A 13,888-nucleotide genomic window follows, 5' to 3' on the forward strand; every position below is an offset into this window, starting at 1 on the left:
AGGTCAAGGAATGAAGGATCTAGCTGAAGGTTTAGCAGCTGTCACGTCGCGTGTCCGCCAGCAGGTGGCGGGTTTTCTCCCCCGCCATCCGCGCACCTGTCCGTAATTTCGGGCTGATTACCCTCTTTTATTAAGAGACTCCGACAGTCATCTCGCTGCCGGAGAACTCCACGCCGTGCCATTGCTCTCTCGTGCTAATTCCTCGATTATAGATTACTCGTGCCTTCTTGCCTTGCGGCCTTTACTCTTGCCATTCGCGATTAGTCACTAAATTGTACTCTCTTATATTGCCTATTCAGTAGTTCCTCGCACTTTGTTTTTTCGGCGAGCGTTTTCGGTTGTTTCCTTATTTCTCCCCTGGTCCTTATTTGACCAGCGTTTTGTGTTACCGTTTTTTCCCTGTCGGGCTCTTTCTGTTTTTGTCATTAAAGACACTCTTTGTTGTGACAAGGTTCTTTCGTGTCTGTTTTCCGGGGATCCAACTCTTTATTTTCATTGTTCTGCACGAAGCGATAGTTATCGCTTCGGACAGAACGTGACAGAATTCTCCGGCCACCATGGATCCCGCAGACATCGAAAGAATTTTGTCCGCTCTTTCCCGACAAGAGCAACAGATGAGTCAGCAGGGCCAAGCCATTAGGGAACTCCGTGGCGCGGTCTCCATGCTGGCTCATCGGTCCGATGATTTAGAACCTCGGTTGGTCCGGGTGGAAGAGCGGAGACCATCTCCCCCCGGGGTTCGTTCTATCATTCCCGAAGCGCCCCCCTCATATCCCATTATGACGAGGGAGCCATCGCTTCCACACCCCCCTCGCTACGGGGGCGAGCACGGGCAGTGTGGACACTTCCTCCACCAGTGCTCTCTCATTTTTGATCAACAGCCGTCTGCCTATGCTAATGACGCCGCCAAGGTGGCTTATGTCATGAGTCTGTTAACAGGTCCGGCAGCATCGTGGGCGATTGCGACAAGTGACGCCAAGCCGAATCTCCGTACTTCGTTCCCCGACTTCGTGGCTGCGTTCCGCCGGGTGTTCCATCATCCCGTGCGGGGCAGAGAGGCAGAGGGCCGGTTACTCGCCATCCACCAGGGGGAGCGATCGGTAGCGGACTACTCCATCGAGTTCCGGATCCTGGCCGCCCAGAGTGGATACGATGATCGGGCGCTGTGTGGCCTATTTCGCCGTGGACTAAACCCTCAACTCAAGGACGAGCTGGCGACCCGCGACCACAGCACCAACCTGGAGGAATTAATCGACCTCTCCCTCCTCATGGACAATCGCCTGAGGGAGCGAAGCCGGGAGCGTGGGGGTGAGCGGCCCCAGTTCCGACGAACACCCACGGAGGAACAGGTGCAGCTGGGAGGCAGGGACGCTGGTGCGGAGGAAGGAAAGCGTCGTTTCAGCGATCGAGCGACGACTGACGGCGTTCCACCATCTCCTCACGCCGCAACCAGCCATCCGGGGCCGCCACCCCCTGCCCACCAGGAGTACTGTGAGTCACGACCGCGCGCGCCTCCCTTCGAGTCTAGGCGAGTCGACTCGCGGCCTGGTCACCCCAACAGACTCGAACTCGAGGGGGAGATATTAGGGGGGTCCCGGTCGTGGCGGGTTCGGGCTCTGGTAGACTCGGGGGCGGATGACTGCATAATGGACACCGATCTCGCTTCCGAGCTGGGTTGTTCCGTGGAGAAGCTGATAGATAGGAAGCGGGTTTGTGATCTTGATGGGCGTCTCCTGGCGGTAGTTACGCATAGGACGGAGCCGTTGAAACTTCTACTGTCCGGCAACCATGTCGAACATCGTCGTTTTTACTTAATGCGGTCTCGCAACGCCCCGATCGTTCTCGGGTTACCCTGGCTCAAGACACACAATCCCGTGATTTCCTGGGCGCGCCCAGCGATAGACAGCTGGAGCCAGTACTGTTACCAGCACTGTCTGCAATCGGCCGTCGGGAGGCATGAACGTGTCACACCCCCCGAGGAGATCTGCCTTGACGGAGTGCCGGATTGCTATCGGGATCTAAAGGAGGTGTTCAGCGAGGATCGTGCCCACTCTTTGCCTCCACACCGCCCCTACGATTGTGCTATAGACCTGCAGGCGGGCGCTCCGTTGCCGACCTCGCGGCTGTATCAGGTGTCCCAACCCGAGCGCGAGGCATTGACGGAGTACATCAACAGCTCGCTCGCCGCAGGTCTTATTAGACCATCGCGTTCACCGTTAGGGGCGGGTTTTTTCTTCGTAGGGAAAAAAGACAAGACCCTGCGACCCTGCGTAGATTATCGGGGTTTAAACGAGATAACTATTAAGAATAGATACCCGCTACCCTTGCTGGACTCCGCCTTCGCCCCATTACAGTCAGCCACCATTTTCTCCAAATTAGACTTGCGCAGCGCTTACCACTTGGTTCGCATCCGGGAGGGTGACGAGTGGAAGACGGCTTTTAAGACCCCTCTGGGTCATTTTGAATACTTGGTTATGCCTTTTGGGCTCACCAACGCCCCTGCCGTTTTCCAAAACCTAATCAATGATGTGCTAAGGGACATGATTAACATCTTTTGTTTCGTTTACCTTGACGATATTTTAATTTTTTCCCGGTCATTACACGAGCACCAGCAACACGTTAGGCTGGTGCTACAACGTCTACTGGAGAACCGGCTCTTCGTCAAGGCAGAAAAGTGTGAATTCCATGTTCCCGTCATCTCCTTCCTAGGGTTCATTATTGAACAGGGCAGGTTAAGGGCGGACCCCATTAAGACGCGTGCCGTCACTAACTGGCCGGTTCCAACCAATCGCAAGGAACTGCAGCGCTTTCTGGGGTTCGCCAACTTCTACCGACGCTTCATCCGCGGTTATAGTCAGAAGGCGCTCCCCTTAACCCGCCTTACGTCCATTAAAACCCCATTTAAGTGGGATCCGACCGCGGATGCGGCGTTCGCAAACCTGAAGGCGGCGTTCACCAGTCCCCCCGTACTACAGCACCCTGATCCTGATCTCCCCTTTATCGTGGAGGTGGACGCCTCGGATTCGGGGGTGGGGGCTGTGCTGTCCCAGCGCTCTCCGGTCGACCAGAAGTTGCACCCCTGCGCCTTTTTCTCCCGTCGACTCAGTGCCGCCGAGTCCAATTACGACGTGGGCAACCGTGAACTGTTGGCAGTTGTGACCGCCTTGCAGGAGTGGCGGCACTGGCTCGAGGGGGCAAAGGAACCCTTCACGGTCTACACAGATCATAAGAACCTCGCCTACCTTCGCTCCGCCAAAAGACTGAACGCCCGTCAGGCCCGGTGGGCCCTCTTCCTCACCAGGTTTGACTTCATCCTCACCTACTCTCCCGGGTCTAAGAACACCAAGCCCGACGCCCTCTCCCGTCTCCACGAGCCTGTGGGGAGGGATCGATCCCCGGAGACCATCCTCCCGACCCGGTGCGTCGTGGGGGCCGTCCAGTGGGAGGTTGAGCAGCGGATCCAGGCAGCCCTGGAGGGGGTTCAGGTGCCGACGGAGTGCCCAGCAGGGAGGCTATTCGTACCTCCCTCCTTACGATCTGAAGTTCTGCAGTGGGGACATGGGTCCAAGGTGGCGTGTCATCCCGGGGTGAACCGGACTGTGCAACTCGTCGCCCAGCGTTTCTGGTGGCCGGAGCTCCGCAACGACGTGACGGAGTTCATCAAGGCCTGCACCTCCTGCGCCTGCGGCAAGTCGTCCCATCAGCCGCCGGCGGGACTGCTCCAGCCGTTGCCCATTCCTCCTCGCCCGTGGTCCCACATCGCCCTGGACTTCGTCACGGGTCTCCCGCCTTCCCGGGGTCGAACTGTCGTACTCACGATCGTGGACCGCTTCTCCAAGGCGGCTCATTTTGTTCCTTTGTCCAGGTTGCCGTCGGCGCTGGAGACCGCCGACCTCCTTGTCGAACACGTCTTCCGTCTCCACGGCATTCCACTGGACATTGTCTCGGACCGGGGGCCCCAGTTCGTATCCCGCGTCTGGAAGCAGTTCTGCCGGTCCCTCGGGGCCACTGCCAGTCTGACCTCGGGGTACCACCCCCAGTCCAATGGACAAGCCGAGCGTGCCAACCAGGATCTGGGGGCGGCCCTCCGCTGTGTGTGCCTTCACCGTCCCTCGTCCTGGGTCGACCACTTACCCTGGGTGGAGTACGCGCACAACACCCTCGTCTCTTCTGCCACCGGTAGGTCCCCCTTCATGGCCGCCTACGGGTACCAGCCGCCGCTGTTCCCGTCCCAGGAGGGGCAGGTGGAGGTCCCCTCTGTGCAGCACCACCTCAAGCGGGCCCATCGCGTGTGGAAGGAGGCCCGGGCTGCGTTGTCCCGCACGGCGGCCAGGAACCAGCGGATCGCGGATCGTCGCCGGCGCCCGGCTCCTTCATACGTGGTAGGACAGAAGGTGTGGTTGGCGACGAGGGATCTTCGGCTGGCCGGCACGTCTGCGAAACTGGGACCCCGATTTACTGGACCGTTCGAGGTCGAGGCCGTCATCAGTCCAGCTGCAGTCAGGCTCCGGCTACCGCCCACCATGAAGGTTCACCCCGTCTTCCACGTCTCCCTTCTCAAACCCGTGTCTCCCAGTGACTTGGCTCCTCCTCCCACGCCGCCGCCACCTCCGCGGGTCGTCGACGGTGACCCGGTGTACACGGTTCGTGCCATCCTGGACTCTCGGCGCAGGGGAAAGGGGTTCCAGTATCTGGTCGACTGGGAGGGCTACGGGCCTGAGGAGCGGCAGTGGGTGCCTCGCTCCTGGATCCTTGATCCGTCCCTTTTGCGCGACTTCCACGCTGCACATCCATCCAAGCCGGGTAGTCCGCCGGGAGGCGTCCATTGAGGGGGGGGTACTGTCACGTCGCGTGTCCGCCAGCAGGTGGCGGGTTTTCTCCCCCGCCATCCGCGCACCTGTCCGTAATTTCGGGCTGATTACCCTCTTTTATTAAGAGACTCCGACAGTCATCTCGCTGCCGGAGAACTCCACGCCGTGCCATTGCTCTCTCGTGCTAATTCCTCGATTATAGATTACTCGTGCCTTCTTGCCTTGCGGCCTTTACTCTTGCCATTCGCGATTAGTCACTAAATTGTACTCTCTTATATTGCCTATTCAGTAGTTCCTCGCACTTTGTTTTTTCGGCGAGCGTTTTCGGTTGTTTCCTTATTTCTCCCCTGGTCCTTATTTGACCAGCGTTTTGTGTTACCGTTTTTTCCCTGTCGGGCTCTTTCTGTTTTTGTCATTAAAGACACTCTTTGTTGTGACAAGGTTCTTTCGTGTCTGTTTTCCGGGGATCCAACTCTTTATTTTCATTGTTCTGCACGAAGCGATAGTTATCGCTTCGGACAGAACGTGACAGCAGCGGAAATGCAGTGGTGAAATGAAATCCAGGGCAGCATCATGTAATATTTATTTGACCATCACCCACTGTAAGGTTTGTGCCATAACAAAAAGCAGCTACCAAAAATAATTATTTAGGTCAATGTAATGGCTGATACACCAGTATATATACAAGTGCCCCAGGTTTACAAAAAACAATCAAACAAAACCCCTGGAAATTATAAGGCATAATTTGATGTCTTTTATAATATAAGATGGATATTGTACATTATATGACCGTGTATTACAGTATATGAACAGATCAGTCATGTGTTTGGCACAGCAGTCAGTGTGTGCATTGTGAGCAATAGGATGTTAAATCATGTGCTGTGCGCAATTATTGTTATCTCTTCATCATAAACAGCAGGCACGTGTTCTTTATCTCTAGGAGAAAGCCATCAGCATTTGGGAGTCCAAGGACTTCTTCAGTGAGCTGGAGCCCCTCCCTGGCGGGGTCGAGGCAGTCAAGCAGATGGCCGAAATGGACAAGTAGGTCCACATACAGTAAAGGAGCCTAAGCAAGTCGCATGTAAACGCCTTAACCACATTGACAGAATTTATACCCGCAACAACAATTGCCACACCCTATTTATTCCATGTACTTTGACCAATTGGATATACGGATTTTGTGACTTTGTGGGGGGCAAATACAATGTCAATTTGTCTCACGATGAAGTAGCATAGTGGTGGAAGTACAGAACATCTTGCTCACACAAACGTGCCAATGACAGTAAAAAAAAAATCATCATTGAAGTAATTTTTTCGTGATTTGGGTTGTATGGTCCAAAATCTGCCTTCTCCTGTTTACCGAAGCATGAGCAATATTCACTCCACTATGACTCTCATTGAAAAAAGAAGTAAATATACTGGTGTTTTGTGTACGTTTTCCACCCTTCCATTCTGCAGCACAGATGTCTTTATTTGCACCAGCCCGATCAAGCATTTCAAGCATTGCCCTTATGAAAAGGTACGCTCTCTTACTGGCCAATTTTTCCCTAGAGCAACTATGACGGCATAGTATTTCCCCTGTTGCGTGTGTGCGCGCGTTCTCTTCCAGTATGCGTGGGTAGAAAAGCATCTGGGCCATGACTTTCTGGAGCAGGTCATCCTGACCAGAGACAAGACGGTAGTCAGCGGAGATATCCTTATCGACGACAAGCCCGATATTTTAGGTAAAACTTTTCATTTCACTGATTTAGTACCAAACTGCACCAACCCTTTTTTTTTAGGGGCGGGGGGGGGGGGGGTGTCCCCGTGTCCCCCAAGCACTTTGGCCACAGTTGAATGACTGAATGTTTCTTTGAACATGTGGGAACATTTTTTGAATAACAATAAGAACAACAAGCAAGCAAGCAAACAATCGACAATGAACACCGAATGCCGATTTTCCATGCTCAGAAGGGAGTGGGAAGAAGTCTAGACATATTCAAGCTGCATGGAAAAACGGCCCTGTAAGAGGATTCAGAAAGCTCGAACTGAAGCAAGACTCCATATGGGGTGGCCATCTGTCTCAACCCGCACTACTAATACGAGCATGTCTAGTAATCATAGCAATGACAGGGATGGCAATTTTCCGCGATACGCGGAAATCCGCCGTTTTATTTCTTAAATTGATCATTTTTGTGAATCGTCAGGTACCTTATCGTCAAATTTTCACGAGCTCTCCCGATCAGTCTTTCCATCTTCCGATTGTAAACAGCCCTGCGATTGGACGTGTATGATGTCTTACTTGTTGTGATTGGTTGCCCCGTCCAGGCCACGCCCCTTTCAGCTTTTTTTATCACTACCCATTGCCATCCCTGCATTGATAAGTATTTCAAAAACATTTTTATGCCCCAGTTGACCCTAAGTGACCTCTTTGACAGTGTTGCTTGTTTGTTCACAATGCTTGAACTGGTTTCCTCGTCACATTCTGCCACTTCTATTTGTGGGATTTTGTTATGCGCTGATGAAAACCAACGTTAAACATCGTGGCCTTAATTCCCAGAAGTATGTTTGGCTTAAAATCAACAGTGCTAATCACCAAAAGAGCAACTTACATAAACGAAGCATGATGGCGGCAGCATCATGAATTGGGACTGTTTTTCTTCAGATGGATCTAGGGAGTAGTGCGCTCCCTGGATACAAGTCGGGGTTTGATCACCCCTCGGTTGGGTCACCCGGGTGAGGGTGTCTGACGTAAGACCTGCAACACCCTATGGTCCCCGGGAACATCACCGACGAGGTGTTGAGGTTGCACCACGAGATGTATTCAAGTACAGGCCGTAGACAAGCTGGAGTGAATCTGAAATAGCATTCAGTGTTACAAAAAATATATATAGAAGGGAAATTCTGTGAGAACAGCGAAAGGAAATGTAATTAACTCATTCAATCCCAGCCATTTTCACTGGAGCAACCCTCTCAATCCCAGCGTTTTACTGGATTTTGACTGATCTTCGAAGGCCCACAGAATATTTCTCATCTATATATATATATTGCGCGTCGTCCCGCACGCGGTCTGTCCTTCAGTCTGTCCCTTTTCAAAACGTACCTACTTCACCGCGCCACTGCGCGCCGCCACTGCGCGCCGCCACTGCGCGCTGCTCAGGCAGTGGCTCACTACGATCGCGCGGGCATCTTAGCAAAAAAATGTTGTCTACCAGCCTTCTGCAGGAACTAGCTGATGAGCCGCCCGGAGGGCGGCGAACCAGCTAGTGCTATATAAACATGGAGCCTACCAAAATAAAGTTTGGACTCTCTTCTTTCTGCAGAAACAACAAAATTTTTTCCCATCTTTTTCCATTCTTCAGCAATCGGCATTACAAAATGGCTACGTTTCATGAAAATGGTGATTCTTGGGCAAAAAACGGAGAAAAGGAGCTTTTTGTAAAAGCATGCATTTCATGCACGTGAGACACCACTGCCACCTACTGGTCGCTTTTTTACATGACAATGCAAACGGCTTATTCTCATTATTTATGACGCAAAAAAAACAAAACGTATATGTTCATCCTTGGTAGGCGGGGCCTAATTTAAAAAAAAGACGTGTTGTGGAATGAAAGCGTTAAAGGCACTTAAACTGTGGCTGGTGCGCGCTGACTCCCATTTATTTGGAGTGGTTGGTTACACGAATGGTTGCTTTGTGTTGGTCTCATATTTTATATGACAAAAAAACAGAAATTTGAGCGTGAATGTGTAATTTTTTTCAATTTTATATCCAATTGAAGTTACTGTGTAAATACGGCATCTCAAATATGAAAGGGATTTCCATGTGCCTTGTAGGGAATGAAAAACAAAAGCGAGGATGCTTTCGTAACGCTGCTTGTGTAATACCGTGGGGTGTTTCAAACGATTCACCAGCACCTTGTAAAGACATCTGCTTCATCATCTTGGTGTCTTCTCAGGCAATAACTCTGTGCGACCTTACGTAATACAGGATTTAATAACTGACTGTATCCCGTGCACAGGCGTGGAGCCCAAACCCACCTGGGAGCACGTTTTGTTCACCGCCTGCCACAACAAGCACCTTCCCAACGGCCCCTCGCAGAGACGCTTGCTGTCCTGGTCGGACGACTGGAGAGCTATCCTGGACAGCAAAAGGCAGTGACGTCTTTCAATACAAGCTCCAGGGGCCCGATATCACCAGCAGCGTTGCCTTCCATCTGGGTGCCAAGGCTCCAGGGGACACGAAGCCAAGAATCGATTGAACCACACGTCTTATCCTCATCGACCACAAGTGGGCGCTGTAAGACTGAAGACTTTCATTAATTCAAACATACTGTAGTGTCAGAAATAGGACAGCTCAATGTCACGAGGTTATGTACTCCGCAAGAAAAATGGATTAACAGTTAACAGATGTTTGCAGAGGCGCAAGAATAAACCACTGGACATATAAAATTCACTCGGTGACACACCAATAGTCCACCTATAATATTTTTTTTCAAGGTATGTGTGCAATACACAAACAAAAGAAACCCCATTTTAATAGGTAAAGACATTTTTTTTTCATTTTTGGTGCTTCTTTTCCTGTGTTCATTTGAAATATCTATGCGTTGAATTAACAAGGGTTATTTTGTTGTCATTTTGCCGCACAGTCAAACAGCTGAACGGAATAATTTCCCAAGAGTTGCACAGAGCAGTGCATGCGGTGCTGTTAGTTTAGAATAAGAGGCAGTAAAATAGGACTGATTATTTTTGAAGGGCTTGGCAACTACATTTGAAGAAGTGATTTATTGGTTTGAGAACTGAATTTTGCTATCCTGTGGTTTACGTGTCCTGTTTTTATTGTTTTTGAACCTGACTAAAAAAACAAACAAAAGATCTAAGTACTGTAACATGTCATTTACAAGAACCAAATTAGGTTGTTTCTGTGAAAATAAATATGCCATTGACTGATAAAATACCTCCACCATCAGTTATTGTGTTTATGATAATTCTTTGAGTTGTCAAAAAAGATGTATTTACTGAAAAGATTGTCTATAATAAATCCACTTTTACGTCTGTTGCCGTTTTCTGTCTGTTGGTTTTATTTGCGTGAGTAATCTATAAAATGCATTTGCTTTTGTTTTTTTTGTGTATGTCATTAGTTACACACATTATAGGCGGCATTAATGTCGATAAAGATTTAGAAAGGACGTACGTATCATTCTCGTGTTTTGCCAGAGGTGTGTAGACTTTTTCAAGCTATTGCATACCATTCTGAATAAAAATGAAAAAAAAAAAAAAGCCACTGAGAACCATCGAAGGTTTGCGTACGTTCCAGTCCTAATTTATTTCGCATTGGGTACAGGGCGTCTTCAATCTGTGCAGCACGCAATGAAATCTCAAGACTATCAAGGCATTCTAGAGCAAAATGTGCTCTTGCGGTGTGAGAGCACTTGACCTCACCTGCGGGTCAAGTGTCCGTCAACAGCATGACATAAATATTTGATTGGAGTGATTATTAAGTGCATCATTTATATATATATATATAAATAAGCAATGGTACTGGCCTCGTCAAAAAAAAAGATGCACTTAATATATATATATATATATATATATATATATATATATATATATATATATATATATATATATATATATATACTGTATATACACACACACATAAAAAATTACAGTGCAGGGCAAAAAATATCAATGTAGTTTTTTATTGTTTGTTCTACACCAGCTTTTTGAAATCATCATCAGCAAAGTGTCATTTAAAATTCAAGTTTGAGTTTCAAACAAAAAATTGTAAAAAAATTGTGTGATAAGTGCAGTTCCCTTGGGTTGGTTTCTTTTGTAAACTCATCACAATTTGCCCCTGAAATATTTCAATTCAGCCTATTTTGCTTCATCTTGTTTTATTAATAGGCATGTAGCTTGCCGCAGGAGTTCAGAGAAGTCACGTAGGGGGAAAGTAAAACGAAGGTGAAGTATATCTGTTCCACTTATTCGAAGGCACAAAAAAAACATTATACATCCTTGGATTTGGACATTGAGTCTTATTTATTCATGCATTTCAGGCATGTCTTTTTTTCTTTTCAGAGAACCCGTTCTTAAGAAAGGGAAATGAGTTGCAAACTCACCATCTGTAATAACGTTCAGTGCGTTCCTTGAATGTTGTTTCATCCGTTTTCTGGATTGCTTGCTGGAGCCCATCCTAGCTGATTATAAATGAGAAGCTAACATGCGAAACATGCTTTTTGGAGATGTGGAGAGGAAGCTGGAGAGAATACTATTTTATAATTCATTTTATATGTGGCTATGGTGCCAAAATAGCTGCATGAATTGCTATTCTACTTTGTGTTCTCATTGTTAAAAGACAGTTGCTATCCATTGTACTGATTAATTCACTTCTTAGGTCCTTTTCATTAGAATAAATGTAAATATGGCAGCAACGCAAAACTGACATCATCATTACTCTACTAGAATACGTCCCCAAAAAATACACACTGTATAGGGTATTTTTTGTTGTTGTTTTAAGAGCTGGTCAACTAGGTCAGCTCTGGAAGGAAGTCGACAAAAATGCATCGTTCCAACTGAGCGCCTTCCCAATAGCCATTTTGTTGACACAAGGGAACTAAGTGAACTCTTGGCCAAGCACCCTACGCGCGTCACTTTTTCAGTCAATGAGTGGTCTCCATTGAGACCACTGCCATTTCGAAAGCCACTACTGAAAATATTTGTGGCGCAGAAATTAGAAAAAGACCAGGTCAAAAAATATTAGTCTCTTCAAATACCACCATGACCAACATTCAATCAGCAATCATTCCTAAAATGTATTGATCATTCTAAGCCTCTGTCACATTATGCACTGAATGACTTTTGCTTAAATATAGGAAAATTACAACAACAAAAAAAACTACTTAAATGGTGGTTCAATTAAAATGCATCGCGCATAAAAGTTACATCAAAATTTACCAAAATGTTAAAAAATAATGAAAAAAAAATTTCAACATCCAAGTGAAACACGACCAAATGGTACTTATGTCGTAATTCTTTTGCAGACCACAAGAGGGAACCCAAGTACCAGTAGTGGCCTGCAGACCACAATTTGAGACTCGCTGGATGAGTTTACCATCTTGGCTGAGAACCACTTAAAGACAACCAGCATATGGGTACTGTCCTCAAGTCAATCAACGCATAACCATGGATGTTTCAATCAGCTTGATTGTCTGTACTCATCTTGGGACATGAGTAGATAGCAGATAAAACAACAGGCTGCGCATACACATCAGACCCGGCGTGCTCCCCTCGTTTGAGGCTATTAAGAGTAATTTTCGATGTCGGTTACTTTTAACATCATCAGAATGTATCTGGCATGGGTTCATTTGCGGTATTTTATTTTTTAAGGCTAGTGTGTGAGCTCATAGAACACAAAAGTCCTGAAAAGTGTCATTGCATTTATACACACGGGAATGCTCTTGATGACAAGACATGTATTAGGAGTTGGGGGAGTTGTGTTATCAGGAGGTTGTAGAAGAGATCGAATGTGTATATTTTCATCTCAACCATTACAATGTACCTGTCAAGAGTCTTTTGGTGGTGGAAGCAAAAACCTTATGAGAAAAAAATGAAACATGGGGAGAAAAAAAAGGTACAGAAATCATGATAATACATAAAGCAAATCTAAATCGAATTCAAACAAAGCCAACAAAAACACTAAATACAATTTCACCCCCCCCCCACCCTCGAAGGGAAAAAAAGGCAGATTTTTTTTCACTCAGTTGTAAAGTTGAACAATTATTAATTCTGAAGGACAAAGTACAGTAAATAAGTCCAATGCTCTCTTTGTACTTCATATCGTGTTATCCTCCTGATTACCAGGAAGAAAAAATGTTTATGTTTATTTTGAAATTCCCCAATCTATGTGAAACAATTGGACTACTCCAAAAGAAAATTTTTGAAATTCCACTCCATAGGACATTTTTTAAACACTTGAATACTCGGCTCAAATACACTTAAAACATCTCAAACAACACTTGAACGTGTTCATAAGAGTGTTATAAAGAAAATGCCAGCAGCATTTCAAGACAAAATGTATTTGATAAAAAGTATTACTTTTCCTCTACCCATAAAAAGTGCTTGCACTGAGGTAAGCGATTTTCTTCTATTGAGAAGTCAAAGTAAAGTAGCTGGGAAATTTACAGTCTACAGCAGCAAAATTGTGGGTAGAAAGAAGAAATGGTTCACAAATTTGTCTTCTACAGAGGACAAATTTGAAGTACTGGTAGTCAGGAGGTTAAGGAACTAAAAATATATCTAGAGTTTTCCACATCGGCCAATTAATCGTTTATCGAAATTTTGCCATAATTTTGCGGAAACGGCCATATTGTGGTTTTGCAGTGGTTTTCATTCATCAAGAATTGATTAAAAATCATGATGGCGCCACTCTCACTGGTATTGCGTCATCTTAAATTGGGAGTTATATAACCGTTTTAAATGTTCCCCTCTCTGCTGTGCGGTGAATAATATTTATCATCAAAGATTTTTTGAATATTAATGTTCATCATCAACTAAAAAGTGGGAATTTGAGAAAAAATTATCATATTTCCTGAGTTTGATTAAGTCATGAAACGCCTCTCTGGAGAATTATGATCGAGTAAATCAGGGGTGTCCAAACTTTTTGCCAAGGGGGCCAGATTTTATGTGGTAAAATGTCGGGGGGCCGACCATGGCTGACATTCTTTACATTGAACAACAATATTGTTCAGCAAATTTTAGTAAACCAGTCTGTTTCACATTTCCATTTGTATTTTAATTTCAACAATCTTAAGAATTTCTTTTGGTTAATTTGAAATATGACATATCAGTCAATCTAAACACGGAGTGATGTCTTGTTAACTCGTGAGTGATGCCCTCTAGTGTCTAAATGCTATTACTCATTTAGTGAATGCGATTACTCATTTAGCCACTAGAGGGAAGCAGTACTCTATGAAGCATCACTCACCAGTCGACGAGACCTCAGTCAATGCAACACGTGTTCCATTGCGCCCAACCTGCGGGCCAGACGGCACTGATTTTATGACAGGGGCCGAGGGCCGGATGAAATTCGACCGCGGGCC

At 46.8% G+C, this 13,888-nt stretch overlaps 2 protein-coding genes across 2 annotated transcripts in view; one reads left to right on the plus strand and one right to left on the minus strand.

Moving 5' to 3' along the window:
• Positions 1 to 7,791, minus strand: part of cops3 (COP9 signalosome subunit 3) — a 16,716-nt gene extending 8,925 nt beyond the window's left edge. The window contains exon 1 of the mRNA XM_052070512.1: positions 7,403 to 7,791. Within this exon, the coding sequence (XP_051926472.1) occupies positions 7,403 to 7,415 (13 nt within the window). The 5' untranslated portion in view covers positions 7,416 to 7,791. The remainder of the gene's footprint in view (positions 1 to 7,402) is intronic.
• LOC127603874 (5'(3')-deoxyribonucleotidase, mitochondrial-like) overlaps positions 1 to 9,842 on the plus strand; it is an 11,342-nt gene extending 1,500 nt beyond the window's left edge. Inside the window, exons 2-5 of the mRNA XM_052070557.1 lie at positions 5,752 to 5,852; positions 6,270 to 6,330; positions 6,421 to 6,535; positions 8,810 to 9,842. Coding sequence (XP_051926517.1) covers positions 5,752 to 5,852; positions 6,270 to 6,330; positions 6,421 to 6,535; positions 8,810 to 8,949 — 417 coding nt within the window. The 3' untranslated portion in view covers positions 8,950 to 9,842. The remainder of the gene's footprint in view (positions 1 to 5,751; positions 5,853 to 6,269; positions 6,331 to 6,420; positions 6,536 to 8,809) is intronic.
• Positions 9,843 to 13,888: the final 4,046 nt, after the last annotated feature.

The sequence above is a fragment of the Hippocampus zosterae genome, chromosome 7 (genome assembly GCF_025434085.1).
Source record: "Hippocampus zosterae strain Florida chromosome 7, ASM2543408v3, whole genome shotgun sequence".
In the NCBI taxonomy this organism is placed as follows: domain Eukaryota; kingdom Metazoa; phylum Chordata; class Actinopteri; order Syngnathiformes; family Syngnathidae; genus Hippocampus; species Hippocampus zosterae.